General features: G+C 57.8%; 1 protein-coding gene across 1 annotated transcript; it reads left to right on the top strand.

Annotated features, from left to right (window-relative positions):
* Positions 1–82: 82 nt before the first annotated feature.
* Positions 83–15,047, top strand: COPE (COPI coat complex subunit epsilon). The gene is made up of 10 exons (XM_059160585.1): positions 83–257; positions 4,475–4,537; positions 5,701–5,801; positions 8,370–8,522; positions 9,985–10,038; positions 10,492–10,573; positions 11,516–11,671; positions 13,516–13,584; positions 14,637–14,711; positions 14,836–15,047. Exons 1-10 carry the CDS (start codon positions 132–134, stop codon positions 14,881–14,883), a joined length of 927 nt encoding a protein of 308 aa, XP_059016568.1. The 5' UTR covers positions 83–131; the 3' UTR covers positions 14,884–15,047.
* The last annotated feature ends 2,295 nt before the right edge of the window (positions 15,048–17,342 follow it).

The following is a 17,342-nucleotide window of genomic DNA, read 5'->3' as shown; positions in this document are numbered from 1 at the left end:
GTCCTTTAACTCCCTTTGGTTCATCATCAGGTAGAAACGAGTAAACTACAATTCCCAGCGTGCCTTGCGGTGACTCTCTGCTTCCGGTCGACGTGTCCCTCCGGAAGAGGAGCGACGGGAACCACAGCGGTATGGCGCCTCCGGCTCCCAGCCCGGCCACCGGCGGCTCCGGAGAAGTGGACGAGCTGTTCGACGTGAAGAATGCCTTCTACATTGGCAGCTACCAGCAGTGCATTAACGAGGCGCAGCGGGTGAAGGTGCGGCCGTTCGGGGGCGAGGGGATGGTGGTGGAGAAAGACGCTTCCAGGCGGCCACGGGTCGCTCTCTTATTTTTAAAATCTTCTTCTTCTCGCGGCGTCTGCCTACCAGTGTACCTTTTCAGAGCACTGTGAGGAGTTAGTTACCCTGACCTTTGACAAAACTCAAAGCTGTGACATATTTTGATATTTCTCACTCAGAGCTCGTTCTGCCCCGTGGAAGGTATTTGAGTAAGGAAGGTGTTTATACCTCTGTAGTAATAATAGTAGTATTTGTCACTTGGGGAGAGCCCGCTTATGCCACCATACCCTCAATCCCCGTGAAGTAGGAACTGTTGTTTGTTCTCATTTTATGATGCTGACACTGCTGTTTGGGAGAGAAATGGCTTCCTCGACATTACCCTGCGCCACGAGCCAGGTTGTTTCTCCTCGAATTTTCCCATTCGTTTCTTTCTTTCTTTCCTTTCTTCATTCGTTCATTGAGCTTCTTTGTGGACCAGGCAGTGTATTTGTGCTGGGTCAAAGCAGTGATAAAATAGATAAAACTCTGAGGTCTCTTGGAAACCTTAAGCTCCTCAGGGAGACAGTAAACAAGTACATAAACAAGAAGTCAGGGGGGTGGTGTGATGGACAGTGATGGGAATGAGGTTGGTCATTTGAGAGCTAGAAAATAGCCCTGCTAGGCAGGACCCAGCTAATGGATGACAAGAGGGGACAGCAGGTCCTTCTGCAGGAACTTTTAGGGAGGGACATGGGTGTTACTGACACTTTGAGAGTGAACTACTGGCCGTGCATTAGAGCTGTGAAATTGACAGGATCTTGCTCGCCCTCCTTGTTAACCTTAAAAAGAAAAATCAGTTATTTTATTAGGAAAATGGGTTCATTGGGGATTAACGGATAATTGCATCTTGGGATGTGTAACCTATGGCAAAACCATGGGCAAGTCCAGAGAACAGAGAGGACTCCTCTTTCACAGGGGAAAGGAAATCGAGAGGATTTGTTATAGACAAAAACCCATTGGAGTAAACTGGGAGCTCAGAGTCCGGTGGCTTCTCATTGCCTGAGTTGTGACAGTCTCCTTGGCTAGCCAGTTGCCAGGCAAGGAGAAAATCTCATCCTCCTGTGGGGAATTCATGGTACCCCTCTTCTGTTGGGGTCTGTCATGGACTTGGAGTGTGTCGTGGCTTGAGAGCTCCCCCTTCTGGCCGCCTGATTCTATTTTCAACGCGTTTTTTGTTTTGTTTGGGTTTTGGTTTTTTTGGTTTTTTTTTTTTTTAAGATTTTTATTGATTTATTTGACAGACAGAGATTACAAGTAGGCAGAGAAGCAGGCAGAGAGAGAGGTAGGGAAGTAGGCTCCCTGATGAGCAGAGAGCCTGATGCGGGGCTCCATCCCAGGACCCTGGGATCATGACCTGAGCCAAAGGCAGAGGCCTCAACCCACTGAGCCACCCAGGTGCCCAAACGAGTTTTGTTTTTATTAATTTTCACATAGCCTTGTGTTCTGGGGATATCAGATGAGAAAAGAAGTGAGTGAATGTGTAATAGCTTGAGTGCTTAAGGGGGCAAGTCTTCTGTCGTATTTTTCAGACTTTCCGTCACTGCTGAAAGGGAGAACCAGTGTGCCCTGCTGTACTCAGGGACTGGAAGCAGTCACAGAAACCAGATTGGCAGTTGCCGTGGGTGGAGGCACACTGCGACCCAGCCTCTGAGCTGGGGAACTGCTCCCTCTTTGGTGATGTAGGAAACATGCACTGCTGCAAAACCATGTCATTGACCCTGATGCATCCAGAATGAGCATACTGTCCCCACTGAGCCATTCAGTGTGATTTAATTTTGGTCCACGGTCCACGAACCCTCTTGGGCAGCCTGTACTGGGTTTAACGGTGTCCCCTGAAAGATATGTTCACTGGGAACCTGGGAACATGACTTATTTGGCAAGAGGATGATTGCAGATAGAATTCAGTAAAGGCTATTTGGATGCAATCAGCCAGGATTTCAGATAGGCCCTAAATCCAATGAGAAATGCCTTCTAAGTGGGGCGCGTGGCTGGCTCAGTGGGTTAAGCCTCTGGGTTCGGTTCAGGTCATGATCTCAGGGTCCTGGGATTGAGCCCTGCATCGTGCTCTCTGCTCAGGGGGGAGCCTGCTTCCCCCTCTCTGCCTGCTGCTCTGCCTAGTTGTGATCTCTCACTCTTTCTGACAAATAAATAAATAAAATCTTTAAAAAGAAAAATGCCTTCTAAGAGAAAGGCAAAGAGAGGTTTGAGGCAGACAGAGAAGATGGAGGTAGAGATTGGGGGGAGGGGACTACAACCCAATGAATACTTGGAGCCCCCAGAAGCTGGAAGAGGCCGGAAAGGATCCTCCATGGAGCCTTTGGTGGGAGTGTGGTCCTGCTGACACCTTGATTCGAACAGCTAGCTTCCGGGACTGTGAGAGGATAATTTTCTGTTCTTTCCCACCATTACGGTGGCCCCAGCAATCTCTGACAGACTCGAGCTGAGGTGACCCCACGTGGGACACCTGGGGAGTCATTGCCCTTGATCGGATGTAGTGCTGTGTCACCATCGTGACATATCCTCATTTGTCAGACATTTCTTAAGTGCCCACAAGATCGTAGGTGCTGCCTGGCGTTGGGGACGAAGCAGTGCAGGAAGCCTCAAGGCGCTGCAGGTCTAGTGGGGCCATCCTGACGGCGGTCCTCATCCCATCACTACCCAACCCCACCATGGTACTTACTGTCCTCAGGACTGGCTGCACCTTGGAGCCGTCTGAGGTCAGTCGGGGGCCACTCAGGGGTCTGCCGGCTTTGGTGGGTGTGGGCCTCCTGGCTTTGTTCTCAGGTAATTCTGGTGAGCTCTCCTCCCCAAGCCACACATGGCAGGAAAACGTTTGCTCAGAAAGATGCCATCCCTGTTTTCTCGGATCTGGAGATCAGCCCAGCACTCACCATGCAGCTTCTGCCCAAGTTTTTTTTTTTGTTTTTTTTTTTTTTTTGTTTTCTTAAGATTTTATTTATTTATTTGACAGAGAGAGAGAGATCACAAATAGGCAGAGAGACAGACAGAGAGAGAGATGAGGAGAAGCAGGCTCCCTGCTCCCTGCTGAGCAGAGAGCCCTATGCGGGACTCGATCGTAGGCCCCTGGGATCATGACCTGAGCTGAAGGTAGAGGCTTAACCCACTGAGCCACCCAGGCGCCCCTCTGCCCAAGTTTTTACGAGCCTTCCTCTTTTCCTGGCTCTGGTCCGTATCCCCCATAGCCTCATGGCCTGGCCAAGGCTCAGGGGGCTTCTTCCCACAGGCCCCGAGTGAGAGGATAATTTTCTCTTCTTTCCCCAAGTGAAATCCCCTCCGCAGGGCTTCCCGGCTTCAAGGCACCAGGGCCGAGCGGCGTGGCCCAGGCTGGATGCAGATGTCATTGTTCCCGGGCAGCCCCGCTGAGCTCTCCTCTGAGTGAGGCAGACCTTTGTCTCTTCTGTTTTCCATGATTAAAACGTGTTTTGGAACAAAAACAGGACAATAACAGGTTACATGGAAGTATTTGTTACCACAAGTAAAGTCCCTTTTGCAGGTCTCCCGGGTCCCATCGGTTCTTCAGAATCAACCATTGGCCTCTGGATGGGAATCCTCCCAGGCCTCTTTTTTCTACCTTTTTTCTTTAAGATTTTGTTCATTTCGGCTGGGGGGAGCATGAGCCAAGGGGAGGGGCAGAGGGAGATTGGGGCTACCCACTGAGCAGGGACTGCCAATGCAGGGCTCAATCCCAGGTCCCTGGGATCACAACCTGAGCTGAAGGCAGACACTTAACCGATTGAGCCGCCCAGGTGCCCCAGTTTTCTCTACTTTTACAAACTCAGGCACTGAGGCATTTCCCCACCAACCTCCTGGACCACCCACATCATTAAGCAGCTTCTGTTTTGACCCATCGCACTCTGGGGGCACCTGTCAGTACTTGTGGCCACATGTCCGGTGGTTAAAGGCATGGGCTCCAGCCTGGCCCGTGACCATGCAGCTGGAGTGAGTGCCCCACTTTCTTCACTTGGGTGGATGCGGGTAAGGATCGAACCCCCTTCCTGGGGTGGTGATGGTCTGGGACAAGATCAGGGCTGTGATGTAGGCCCGGCAGCCACTGGGGAAGCTTCCTGGCCTCCCCTGAGGACAGGTCTGACACACAGCTCGAGGCATCCTGACCGGTCTCCCTGTCTCTCTGCAGCCCTCAAGCCCGGAGAGAGATATAGAAAGGGACGTCTTCCTCTACAGAGCATACCTTGCACAGGTGAGTGTGGGCCTGTGACCTCCAAGGCCCCGGGGACAGGAGAGTAAAGAACAGAGTGCTGGGCGGCGACTGGGGTGGGGACAACAGACAAAGGAGGCCAGAGTTCAGGACCTTGAGCAGCGAGTGTGGCCTCCACAAGTAGGTGGCTGTGTTCCCGAGGTTGTGGACTCATGAGGCCCAACGACCATTATAGAGATTTCTTCCTCCTTTTTTTCTTTATTTATGTAATCAGTAGGTTCTCTTTGCTTAGTATAGCTTTAGGTTTTTGGAATAAGCAAGAGAATCCTGTGTAACCCCCTGTAGTCCACAGGCAGCTTTTCTTCTTGCACTGGCCATGCAGGCAGTCCAGATGGTGTAGACCGAGCTGTGCCCTGCCCTGGCCTCCCCCGCCAAGGCCCACTGGCAGCTGGCCTCCCACCTGCCTCTCCTCCCCAGCTTCAACCTTGGACCGTGATCTGTCCTGGGCACATGGCTCCGCGGCTGCCTCCACCTCACATCAGGCCCTGGGTGGCTTCCTGCATTCTGTTCACATCTTTCCCTCTGTGGAGTGTTCTGAAGCCTGCTGGGACCCCAGCCCTCCCATTGACCCATCCTACTCACCCGGCCTCCGTGCCCTGCCCTTACCTGAACAGTATATGCGGCCCCCAGCAGAGGGGATGCTCTGGTGTACCTGGCGGATGTATGCATACAAAAGGACACCTGCAGGTGGCAGCAAAAACATCAAGACCACCAGGGAAGGAATGTGGTGAAAGTGGGCCCCTGACTCCAGTTCCCCTCCCAGCAGTGAGCACCACCACTGGTTCTGAGCATCAGCGGGAGGGGGTGTGTGTCCTGATGCCTAGACCCCCGACCCCTGGGAGATGCCTTCCACCCGGAGCTGGCGGGGCCCTCGCCCTTCACTTCAGCCCTGGGGTCTCCCGCTAGAGTGGTGGGCATTGTGGCTTGACAGGTGGCAGGTGACGTCGTGCTGGCTCACAGCAGGTCCTGTGGCAGGCCTGGCCCTGGCAGGCCGAGGGGCCCCTGCGGGCAGTGGGTTCTGGGGGAAGCCACTGGTTCCAGGCGTCAGGGCTCTGCCAGAATGCTCCTAGAGCCCTAAAAAGCTCTCGTGTTCCTGGGGGCTGAGGTGTGAGGCCCAGCTGACAGCATGCTTCTCTTGACTGCAGAGGAAGTATGGTGTGGTCCTGGATGAGATCAAGCCCTCCTCCGCCCCTGAGCTCCAGGCCGTGCGTATGTTTGCTGAGTACCTGGCCAACGACAGCCAGAGGTGAGGATGAGAGGGCGGGGTTTGCATCTCTCCCCACCTTCTTGGCTCCCTGAGCCTCAGGGCATTCCTACTCTGCCGGGGCAGTTGTGTGAGCCGTTCATTGTGTTGCTGGCTGGGATACTTGCCTGGTGCTTACAGCTGTGCCTCTGCCCAGGCCTGGAGCACCAGCAGGACCCAGCAGGCTCCGTGCTCCTCTGTGCTGCCTCCCCAGCCCAGGAATGGCTGGTCAAGAGGCCCCCTGGGGTTAGGAAGTTTTACATTCAAATATCCTCCCCACAGGGTGCCTGGGGTAGGGCAACAGCCTAGCCCAGGACTGGGAGACACTCTACCCTGTGGGTCTTCCCCCGCCCACCTGCCCTCCCCCACCCGCCCCTCTGCCCACCTCCCCACCTGCCCAGCCCTGAGACCCCACCACCACCCTGGAGCATCCCTTTTAGTAGCAGGGAAGCTCACAGAAAGGCCTAGTGGAACTTATTAGATACCAGGACTTGATCATGACCTTGTTGATACTATGCTACTCTCGTGGGCCACCGAGGTTGTCTTTGGGTCCCAGGTGTGGGTGAGACCGCCTGCTGTGACCCCCGGCCGCTGCCCTGATGAAGGGCAGCATTCTGTGCCCTGTCTCCTGATTGGGGTCCTTGGCCCTTGAAGCTTGAGGCTGGGGGGAATTTACTTGTCAGCAGTGACAGCTGAATGGGGGCCCCCAGGTTCTGATCCCCAGAACCCATAAACGCGGCGTCATTGGAGATGAGGTCTTTGCAAATATAATTAGGTAAGGATCTTGAGATCATCTTGGATGTAGGGTGGACCCTGAATCCGGGACTGGTGTCCTGATTAGAGACAGATGAGAAGACAGAGTCGGTACGGAGGGGAGGCTTGCGTGAAGACGGAGGCAGAATCGGGATGACACGGAAGCCAATGCGCGCCAAGGACTGTGGGCAGCTGGTTGAAGCCAGGAGAGAGGCTTGGGATGGATTCATCTTCGGGGGCCTCAGAAGGAACCTTCCCTGCCCACACTTGGATATCGGACTTCTACCTTCTAGAATTCTCTGTGAGAGAGTCTGTCCCCGTTGTTTGCATCTTCCGGGTCTGCGGGGCTTTGTGACAGCAGCCCCAGGATGCCAAGGCAGGCAGGCTCCTGAGGCTGTCCTTTCTCCCTCACACCACACTTCATGAGCCAAGAAGACAAGCCCTGTTCTCCTTTTGGAAGAGGAGGGGACCCAGGGACCTTGTAGGAGCAGGGGCTGCCGTGGGGCAGGAGCTCAGGAAGGCGGAGGGATTCAGGGTGCGTCCGTCCTGGCATCCCCACAGCCAGCGCAGCAAGCAGGCTGTGGAGAAAGTCCCAGAACCTGCAGGTGACCCGTGTCATGTTAAAGTAACACCGTATGATGCTCCCATCACATCAACAATAGCAGGTGGCGTGTCTAGTCCTGGTGCCACAAACCAGGCAGGGAACGTCGTGGGGTGGCCACAAGGGCTCCTGTGCCAACCCTGTGTCACACCCTGCACGCGCTCCGGGTGTGCGGAGTGGGAGATAGTCTCGGGTTTGAAGTCATTTGTCCTTCCAGTACCTTGGTGGTCACAAGGACAGTGACAGGCGTGTCTCCATCCTCCAGGGCCTTAGATGCAGATTCTGGCCAGTGGCCCCCGAGCAGCCCACGTGACATGCACACATTTCTGGGGATCCTGTGGACCCTGAACAGCAGTTTTGGTCTGGTGGCATCTTGGGGCCGGGCTCTTCCCTTCTGTCAACTGCTCAGCAGCCTTTTGAAATAAGGGGTTTGGGCTCTGTTTTCTAGTTAAGCAGATAATGGTTCGGGTATCCTATGGTCTGTGGGGGACCCGGCTGATTGTTGGTGGAGACCTGGCTCCAGCCCGGTCACCAGCCTGCACGCGGTCCGCCTGCCCGGAGCAGCTGGCCATTGCAGCTGCCCACTGCAGAAGGCGGCGATGTCACCAGAGTGAGAGTTATCTGTGTGGCTTCCTGTCCCCAGAGAGGCGACCCTGGCAAGTCAGTCTGTCCCTCCACATCTAGGGTGATGTGGACACTACAGCCTCCTGTCTCTGAGGGCCAGGAGGTCTGTAGGCCTAGCAGTCGTCTGTGCTGCTCTGTGGACATGTCCCCTCCTGCCCCCCACCTCCTCATGGGGCCTGAAAGCACCCAGCCTCAGTCTCTCTGTGTAAGGGCAAGAAGTACCATGTGGAAAGGCGGTGAAGTTGGTGCCCAGGGGGCTTGATGGCAACAGCTGGGCCTGTTCTTTTTTTTTTTTTTTTAAGATTTTATTTATTCATTTGAGAGAGAGAACACAAGCAGGGGGAGAAGCAGACTCCTGCTGAGCTGGGAGCCCAACACGGGGCTCAGTCCCAGGACCTGGAGATCATGACCAGAGCCAAAGGCATATACTTAACCAACTGAGCCACCCAGGCATCCCACGAGGGGCCCGTTCTGCCTGCAGCTGCTGTGTTCCCCTGGGGGCCTGGCCCACCCTCTCTGGACCTGTCTGCTCCCACAGGGGCAAGGCTGCTGCCCACCTCTGGCTGCAGGCTTTCAGCAGCCTTGTCTTGCAGGGACTCCATTGTGGCCGAGCTGGACCGAGAGATGAGTCGGAGTGTGGACGTGACCAATACCACCTTCCTGCTGATGGCTGCCTCCATCTACTTCCACGACCAGAACCCAGATGCGGCCCTGCGTGCCCTGCACCAGGGGGACAGCCTGGAGTGGTGAGTGTCCTCCCTGTTCTAGCGGGAAGGCCTAGAGGCCTGAGTGGCCCCTCTGGTCTCCAGGCTGCTCAAGGCCTCATTGGCCGTTGTCATGGGAACAGTGGGGGGCTGTCGGGAGAGACTGGTGGGGCCCAGGCTTCCCATTCAGGCTGCAGCTCCCATTCTTGGTCCAGGAGACACTCCTTTCTGCACGGCTGGGCTGCTGTTCCCAAGGACACGGCTCCCAGGGCTGGAAACCCTCTGTTCCCGATGGCAGAGGAGAAAGCACCTTTGTTCTGCCCGTGGTTTCTGTACCCCCACCCCCACTACGGAGCCTTGTGTTCCTGGGCCCTGGCCTTTCTGTGTCCTCCCCGCGTCCCCCCAGGCCCTCCCCTGATGCCAGCCCCCATTCAGCGCACTCCAGAGCTGGCAGCGTGCCACGGGTGCCACCCCCCGCCCTAGGAGGTGACTCTGGGCCAGTGCTTCATCTAGGGCGCCGTGTCCAGGCTCTGGCCTGGAGGGTGCGACTGCCCTCCCCTATGAACTCTCTGGGTACCTGTTGTCCCTTGGTTAGTTGGTCCCCACAGGTTCATTTTTGTATCTGTTTCTGCCCCCCCCCCCATCCAGAAAGGGATTTGTGGCAGCTTAGAAATAGGTCTCGTGGGGTGCCTGGGTGGCTCAGTGGGTTAAGCCGCTGCCTTCGGCTCAGGTCATGATCTCAGGGTCCTGGGATCGAGTCCCGCATCGGGCTCTCTGCTCAGCAGGGAGTCTGCTTCCTCCTCTCTCTCTCTCTGCCTGCCTCTCTGCCTACTTGTGATCTCTCTCTGTCAAATAAATAAATAAAATCTTTAAAAAAAAAAAAAAAAAGAAATAGAAGAAATAGGTCTCGCACGCAGCTTACAAAGCAGCAGACTCTGTAACTGTTTCTCAGACTCCTACCCCGTTGCTCTGGGCGGGGAGATGAGGGAGCGAGTGACTCATACATGAGCAGTGGCCACAGCTCTCAAGCAGAGAGGGAAGCCATAGGTGTGGGCCCTGGAGGGCGTGAGCACGTGCCCCTCGCAGCCACGCTGTGACTGGACCCACAGCATTCCCTGGGGGCTGACCCTGGGTCTGGCTGCTCAGCTCGCTTCCTGGGCTCCTGCCACTGGGTGGTGGCCAGTGTCCCCCTCGCACCAGGATTGGGGCACAGATATGGTGTCCAGTCTCAGGGTAGTCAGAGTGGGACGACATGGGACTTGATGAAAACTCCGGCCCCACGCGTGCTCAGTGGTGAAATGGGGAAGCCAGGGCCTCAGGAAGCTGTGGGAGGCTTGGCCCAGCCTGTAGAGCCTGGGTCAGTCCAGTGTGGCTCAGCATCGCCCCCGGCCAGGCAGGGCTGGCAGCCGAGGGACCCCTAGGAATGTTCCGGAGGTGGTGCCCACACAGAGTGAACCCTGATGAGCCGCAGAGTGGTGAGGCTGACTGCCTGTCTGTCCCACAGCATGGCCATGACTGTGCAGATCCTGCTGAAGTTGGACCGCCTGGACCTTGCCCGGTACGTCTCTCCCACGCGTCCCCAGCTGCAGCTCCCAGGCTGGGGCCCCCCCGGCGTCAGGACTGTCAGAGCAGCGGCTGTCAGTGCAGCAGGACGCCATGCTTCCCAGAAGCCAGGCCTCTGGCCGCTAGGGGGCACTCAGCTTGGGGGCCCTCCCTGGGCCCTTTCTGAAGGCCCAGAGCATCAGGAGTGCAATTGCTTGTCCATTCACTTCATTCAAGCCCATGGGGGTGACACACTGTTGGTTTGCCTGCCCCTCCCTGCAGGGTGTTGCCTGGGGCGGGGTGTTGCCTGGGATGAGGGATGGTGCTGTCCTTGTCTCCCTGCAGAGTTGGGGTGGGCTTCCCAAGTGTGCAGTGGGGGCAGCTGGGTCAGGGCCGTGAGCCGGCACCAGTATGTGTCCCATGAGCAGAATGCGGGGGGCTCCCTCCTACCCTTCTCTTCTGTCTCCAGGAAGGAGCTGAAGAAAATGCAGGACCAGGATGAGGACGCTACCCTCACCCAGCTGGCCACTGCCTGGGTCAATCTGGCTGTGGTGAGCCCCTGGGCCTTGCTGGGGGAATGAGGGAACATCAGAGGCCCGGGAGGTGCCCCCTGGATCCAGCGCTGGCCGCTGTCTGGGGAGAGTGCTGATACAGGCTTCTATGGACGCACTGGACCTGCTCCTTCGTTTGGGTCAAGGGCCCGTCCCCTAGGGGAACCCCCAGCGCAGTGCGCCCTGGCACATTTCGCACCTTGATCAGCTGCAGCCCCATTCCCGGCTCCTCATAGCCGAGCATCTTGGCCAGAGCCAGAGCAGATGAGCTGGGGGGCTCTGGGACCAGACTTGATGGACCGAGTGAGCCTGCCTGGTGGGGCAGCCTCCCAGGCCTGACCCTGGGCTTGGCTCCCACTCAGCTCACTGCCTGGGCTCCTGGCACTGGGTAGTGGCCAGTGTCTCTCGTGCACCTTCCCTTACGCCCAGCCCCTATCTCCTCCATGCCTTGCCCCTCCTGCCCGCCGGCAGTGGCCCCTTTTCTGGCTTCTGGCACTGGGTTTTCTCTAAGCTTTTCTTTTTCTTGTCTTTTTTTTTTTTTTTTTTTTTCATGGCTGCTTAAAATGTGTGCCCCATCCGCATGCGCCTGCACTGGCCTTTGGGGCTGAGGCCTCACCCAAACTGTTTTCTAGTCCCTGCAACTTAGGGGGGGAGCCCTGCCCACTGTTCACCAGCTCTGTGTTTTTTCCCAAGCCCATCTTGGTCTCAGGGGTCCCCTGTAAGTGATGCTGCATCTCTAGCACGCAGACAGAGCCTTTCATTCTGAACCCGGACTTTCGGCGACAGAAGAGAGGGGTCCAGGGACGGCCTGCCGCATGCTGGCCACGCTGGCATCACTTCCGCGGAGTGCCAGCTGGCGTCACCCTGCCGTGTGCGGGAGCAGGCGGTGGCAGGGCTGGGGAGTAGGGTGACAAACCAGTGATGTTGAAACTCTGCCCGCAGGGTGGTGAGAAGCTGCAGGATGCCTACTACATCTTTCAGGAGATGGCTGACAAGTGCTCGTCCACCCTGCTGCTGCTCAATGGGCAGGCGGCCTGCCACATGGCCCAGGGCCGATGGGAGGCTGCTGAAGGCGTGCTGCAGGAGGCTCTGGACAAGGTATGGCAGGCCCAGCCCACACGGCGGCTCCCGGTGGGGGCGGCAGGGGACGCAGGGCTTGCTGCAGAGGCATACCGACCGGGCAGAGGGAGACCCCACGGGCCTGGCACGTGATGTGGGAATTTATTTTGATAGCAAATCAGCTAAGATTCGGACTGTAAATAGAAGTGTTGATTGTGGCCTTTCTCGGAAATGGGAGGCTCCTATCGGCTTGGACTTCAGCAGGGCTGAGCTGAGCAAAAAGGTCTTGGCTGCATGGTCTGGCAGCCTCTTGATGTGACTTCTCCCCTGAGCCAGTACTTGGAAGAGATGCCTGCCGTTCGTTACCAAGGGGAGAGCGGGCTGCCGATGGGAGGCGTTGCCTGGGCCTTTCGGGTCTAGGAGAGGAACCGCTAGTGAGGCCCTGGCAGGGCAGCCCCGCTGCCTTCTCCCAAATGACGCATGAGGTCTTGTGTGTTACTTTTATAATCAGAGGAAATGTCAAAGTTTTTTCCGTTTTTGGAAAACGTTTTTTGATGTAACGAGAAAAGGACACCAGTAGGAAGCTTTCTCCCCCATACCTGTGCAGGGGGTTGAGTTACCATCAGGAGATTGTTTGCAGATCACGAACAGGCCAGGGGCCATCCGTCGGGTGCTCCTTGGGCTGCCCGCGTGGAGCTGCTTTGGCCTGCCAGGGCGCCTGTGTCTGTGCTGGCCGCTGTGCCTCCCTGACAGGCTTGGACCTTAACTGGACTGCTGGGTGCAGTCAGGAACGTCTGGCCTGGTGGGATGTTTGTGCCCCGGAAGGAGAAGGCAGTGGGGTCCCCAGTGAAATGACACCCATCTGTCCTCATTCTCTGAGATCCCACCTGGGGCAGGGTGCTGCCAGTGGCCCTGACCCCCTCCTCTCCCTGCCATGCCACGGCCTCTCTTGTCCCGGTGCCTTGGGCCACCCCCTGCTTTCCACTGTCCTTTCCATTCCTCTGGCGTTCCCCTCGTTTTGCTTCCATGGGCACGTGCCATTGTCCCTCTTGACAACCTCCGCGAGGAGACTAAGGTGGGGGGGAGTTGAGTCGCCCTGGAGAGGGGCAGCAGTGGAGCAGAGCCGGGTCCATGCAGGAGGCTGGGGTCTATGCAGTCCCTCGAACCTATGACACCTCGCATCCAGGTTGCTGTGTCTCTGTTCGAGTGCGCGGTCAGGGCCCCCTGCAGCGGTCTTGCCTTCCTGCTCCAGGGGGTCTGGGGCCAGTTCCCTGCATTCCCTGTGCCTCAACGCCTCATGTGGGTGGGCGGGGTGAGGTCACCTGCTTGGATGTTCTGGTAGTTTCCCAGGAGCTTCTTGCTAAGGCCCCTAGAGAGCCGGAAGGGTGGGTAGGGTCTGCCCTGTGGTCTCAGATCTCATTTTTGCAGGGAGGGGGACCCCTTGTCTGTGATGGTGTTCAGGCCACCTGGGGTTGGGCTCTATTCCTTTGCCATTGGTGTGATAAATTACTCCTCAAAGACTGCCACCAGCAAGGAGGCTTGGTCTCATCCTGGCCCACAGATGAGACATCGGGCTGAGGGGAAGCTGCTGCTGTGGGGAGGCGGGAAGACGGGTGAGGGCCGGGGCTCCCCCCTTGCCACCACGCTGCCTCCCAGGCAGAAGGGGGGCCCTGAGGTCATGGCCTTGTGGAGTGGCCAGTGGACATGCTTTGGGTCCCCTAGCCCTGCCCCCTGCCCCAGCTCTGAGGGTATGACTTTGAGTGGGTCCTGTCTTTACCCTGGGTCAACGGGAGCCGGTTTCCCACCAGAGATGGGGGTGGACAGGCCAAGTTGGGGGCCTGGGGGAGCTGACCCTACTCGCCTGGTGTCTCCTGTGTTTCCAGGACAGTGGCCACCCGGAGACACTGATCAACCTCGTCGTCCTGTCGCAGCACCTGGGCAAGCCCCCCGAGGTAGGGCCCCCTGGCTCAGGGAGGTTTTCTGGCCTTCTTGCTTTGGGCAGGTCTCTGCGGTGTGGCCCCAGCCCTGGACGAAGCTCAGGGTCTCAAAGCCACTTCTTTGGCAGGGAGGCAGGTGCGGTTGCCATCAGCACAAGGGTCGCTATGAAGTTGGTGTTGCGGGCGCTGAGGCTATCGGTCGGCTGCTCCCGTGGGCTGTGTGAACTAGTGGGCCGTGTCTCAGAGCGTGCCCAAGCCAGGGCCAGCTGAGCCAGGTCCCCCACCTGTGCCACCTCTGGGAGGTCACTGGGCAGAAGAACAGAGGAGAGGGGCCCAGGGGAGCCATCCCTGTGAGCCCCTGTTGTGTGAGGGCAGGGAGGGAGGGAGAACTCTGGGGCCCGGCTGTTTAGGTGGCTGACTGGCCCACTTGACCAGGGACCCACCCTAGGGCTTCCTGGCCGTCTGGTACCCATCCCTATAGCAGGATCCCCGGGTGGCCTCGGGGCTAGCGTAGTATAGCAGATAGAGCAACTCTTCCACTCACCCCAGAGATGGCACTGGACCCTTGGGCTTGGGGAGACAGCTGCCCCCGCCCCATATAGTCAGTGTGGGCCTGAGGAGGAGGGGCGAGGCTGGCAGCAAGGGCTCTGTCTGGGGTCCAGGTTCTAGCACCAGGATCCCTGGGGATTCTCTGCACAGTGTGCCCAGAACAAACCCCCCTCCCCTCCCAGCCCTGTTCCCCCTGACCTGCGCTCCGCCCTCTCCTTGGGCCTGGGTCCTTCCCAACCCACTCACTGAGCCCCTCGGCACATCCTTCCACTGTGCGCTGAGCAGAGGTTCTGTGCCACCTGTCCCCTCTTTCTGCCCCAACCCTGAGGGTCCCACCCAGCATCAGCCAGATTTCCGGATGGAGTAATGGAGGTGATGGGAGATGGAAGCTCTTGCTTGGGGTCAGTGGGAAGCTGGGAAGCTACCCCATCCCCCCACCCCTCCCCTTGCCCTGTATGTGAGCAGCACCTGGCTCCCCTCGCCCCCTTTCAGCTCCCCTGGCCTCCTGTCCCCTGCAGGTGACAAACCGCTACCTGTCCCAGCTGAAGGATGCACATCGGTCCCACCCTTTCATCAAGGAGTACCAGGCCAAGGTGAGCCCAGGCGGACTGTCTGTCCCTGGTCCCAAGACACCCCGGGCAGGGCCAGGGAAGGAGGGTGACTGGGGTCCTGACTCATGTTCTCTCTGTGTCTCCCCCTTCCCCCACCACGTTGAAGGAGAATGACTTTGACCGGCTGGTGCTACAGTACGCTCCCAGTGCATAAGACCGGTTCCCGAGCCAGGGGACAGCAAGGTGTGCCGCCTTCCCTGCTGGGCACCCCTCCTCAAGCTCTCTCACCTGTTCTGGCCAGAAGCAGAGGCTGGAAGCCCAGCCCAGCCCCACTCTTGTCAATAAATGTATCCACCATGGGAGCCACCTCCCCCCGCATCTGTGTCTGCTGTGGCCACTTTGGGAGGGACATGTGGGAACCAAGGCTCAGAAGGGAGGGTTCTAGGCACTGTCCTCCCAGGGCTTTTGCTGGGAGGGGGTCCCCTGGAGACCAGGGCCTGTGAGCAGCAGAGGTGCAGACTCCCGCCCCTCAGACACCACCATATGGTGGTCTGGGCAGCACAGCCGTGTCTCCCAAGCCCCCATGGCACCCAGGGAAACTGAGGTGGCAGCCATCACCAGGGCATCAGAGCTCAAAGGCAGTATCCCAGGGAGGCCTGTAGGGGGCCAGGGAGGTAGGAAGTACTCAGGCTTCAGTTTAGTCGCATGCGCAGTGTATGTGCGCTGGGTGCAAATGCTCTCCATCCCCCATCCCTCCAGATTGTCCCCGCTCCTCGCTGCTGTCCTGTGGGCGGTCCATGGCCCAGATGGAGACCTGCTGCTGTCGGGCTGTGGGCGCAGGAGGGCCACAGTGCTGTGCTGTCTACCTGGAGGGAGAAACCCATGGCGAGCACCCTTCCATAAGAGAAAGCCAGGGTTGGGGCGCATGTGTGGCTCAGTGGGTTTTAAGCCTCTGCCTTCAGCTCGGGTCATGATCTCAGGGTCCCGGGATTGAGCCTCGTATCGGACTTTGTGCTCAGCAGGGAGACTGCTTCCCCTTCTCTGCCTGCTTGGGATCTCTCTCTCTGTCAAATAAATAAATAAAATCTTAAAAAAAGAGAGAGAAAGAGAAAGCCAGGGCACCAGCTGGCGTCTCTTGTCAAGAGATGGTGGTAGGCGAGCAAGGGAGAGCTGTTGGTTGGGCCTCTTAGATGAGGTCACCACCCAAACAACTAGAAGGATCTGCGAAGGCCAGGTTCAAGGGATGGGGGTGACCAGCATTCATTCAAAGCAGCATGAACAGCCCATGCAAAGCCCCTGTGGCTGTGCTGGGCTCCGTGAGTGGGATAGCGCTTTTTGCCCTTTGTCCCTAGGTCAGTGTCTGCCTGATACCTGGTGCTTGGTGGCCAGGACAGGATGCAGAGCTCAGGATTCCCAGGGGCAGGACCCACCCAGCCCTCCCTGCCTGTTGAGGAGCTCAGGGGAGAGAGAGGAGAGAGGTGACAGAGGCATCCGGCAGGGGTGGGGATGGGGGGCCTGGAGATGAGCTTTCCGGAGAGAAGAGGCCTGCCCTCAGGTGGAACAGGGAAGGGGCGCCAGCCTTGGGACCTTAGCAGCCCCTTGTCAGGTCCCAGCTGCCGGCATGGGGAGCCACCTTCCATTTCTGCTCTGCACCCACGGGCTGGTGGCCTCCCAGCTGGCTGCCCCAGGATGAAACTCAAGGCGCTGGGGCTGGGCTGGTGGGTGGGAGCTCCTCTCGAATTACTGATGGCTGCCATGGTGACCAGATAGGGACAGATAGTGCTGGGTGGGAGGGCGGGGGAGGTGGGGGAGCTGGAAGGCCCAGGTCTGCACCACAGGCCCAGTCAGACCTCTGAGGGTGCAGGTAGTTAGCTAATTGAGGATTCCCAAGGCCCCTTCTGCCTGCTGGGCAAGCTGCAGCTTTAGTGAGGTCTCTGGCCTCTGGCTGAGCCTTAATGCTTGACCAGGTCAGGCAGGCCTCATACCGCAATATGCTGGGCTTCTCACTTCCTGGTCTGATGGGCCAGATGGACCCCAGCCCACACAGAGTGCACGTTCAAGGAGGAGGGGGAGGTACCATGCGCAGATGGTGAAAATGGTCAAGAAGACTGATGGGAGGGGCGCCTGGGTGGCTCAGTGGGTTAGGCCGCTGCCTTTGGCTCAGGTCATGATCTCAGGGTCCTGGGATCGAGTCCCGCATCGGGCTCTCTGCTCGGCAGGGAGCCTGCTTCCCCTCTCTCTCTGCCTGTTTCTCTGCCTACTTGTAATCTCTCTCTCTCTCTGTCAAATAAATAAATAAAATATAAAAAAAAAAAAGAAGACTGATGGGAAAGTCGGGTGCACTGAGCAGCTGACATTCGTACGTAAAGTGTGAAGGAAGTGAGGGAGGGTCCCTACTTGTACCTGGGGGACCTGCATTCCAGGCAGAGGGAACAGCCAGTGCAAAGGCCCTGAGGCAGGACTGTGCCAGAGGAACAGTGAGGTGGCCAGTGTGGCATGTGGGGAGCAAGGTGGAGAGAAGAGCATCACAGTAGGTCATGAGTTAGTGAGGAGTTGGCCTTTCACTCTGCACAATGGGAGCCGTGGGTGCTGTGAACAGCGGAAGGGTCGCAAACAGTCTCCCTCCAGCCTCTGCACAGGCTGAGGAGGAAGCCAGGATACCAGGCAAGAGGC

Source organism: Mustela lutreola, chromosome 2 (genome assembly GCF_030435805.1).
Source record: "Mustela lutreola isolate mMusLut2 chromosome 2, mMusLut2.pri, whole genome shotgun sequence".
Lineage (NCBI taxonomy): Eukaryota > Metazoa > Chordata > Mammalia > Carnivora > Mustelidae > Mustela > Mustela lutreola.
Note: the sequence above shows the minus strand (reverse complement) of the source record. Positions and strands in the feature narration are given on the sequence as shown.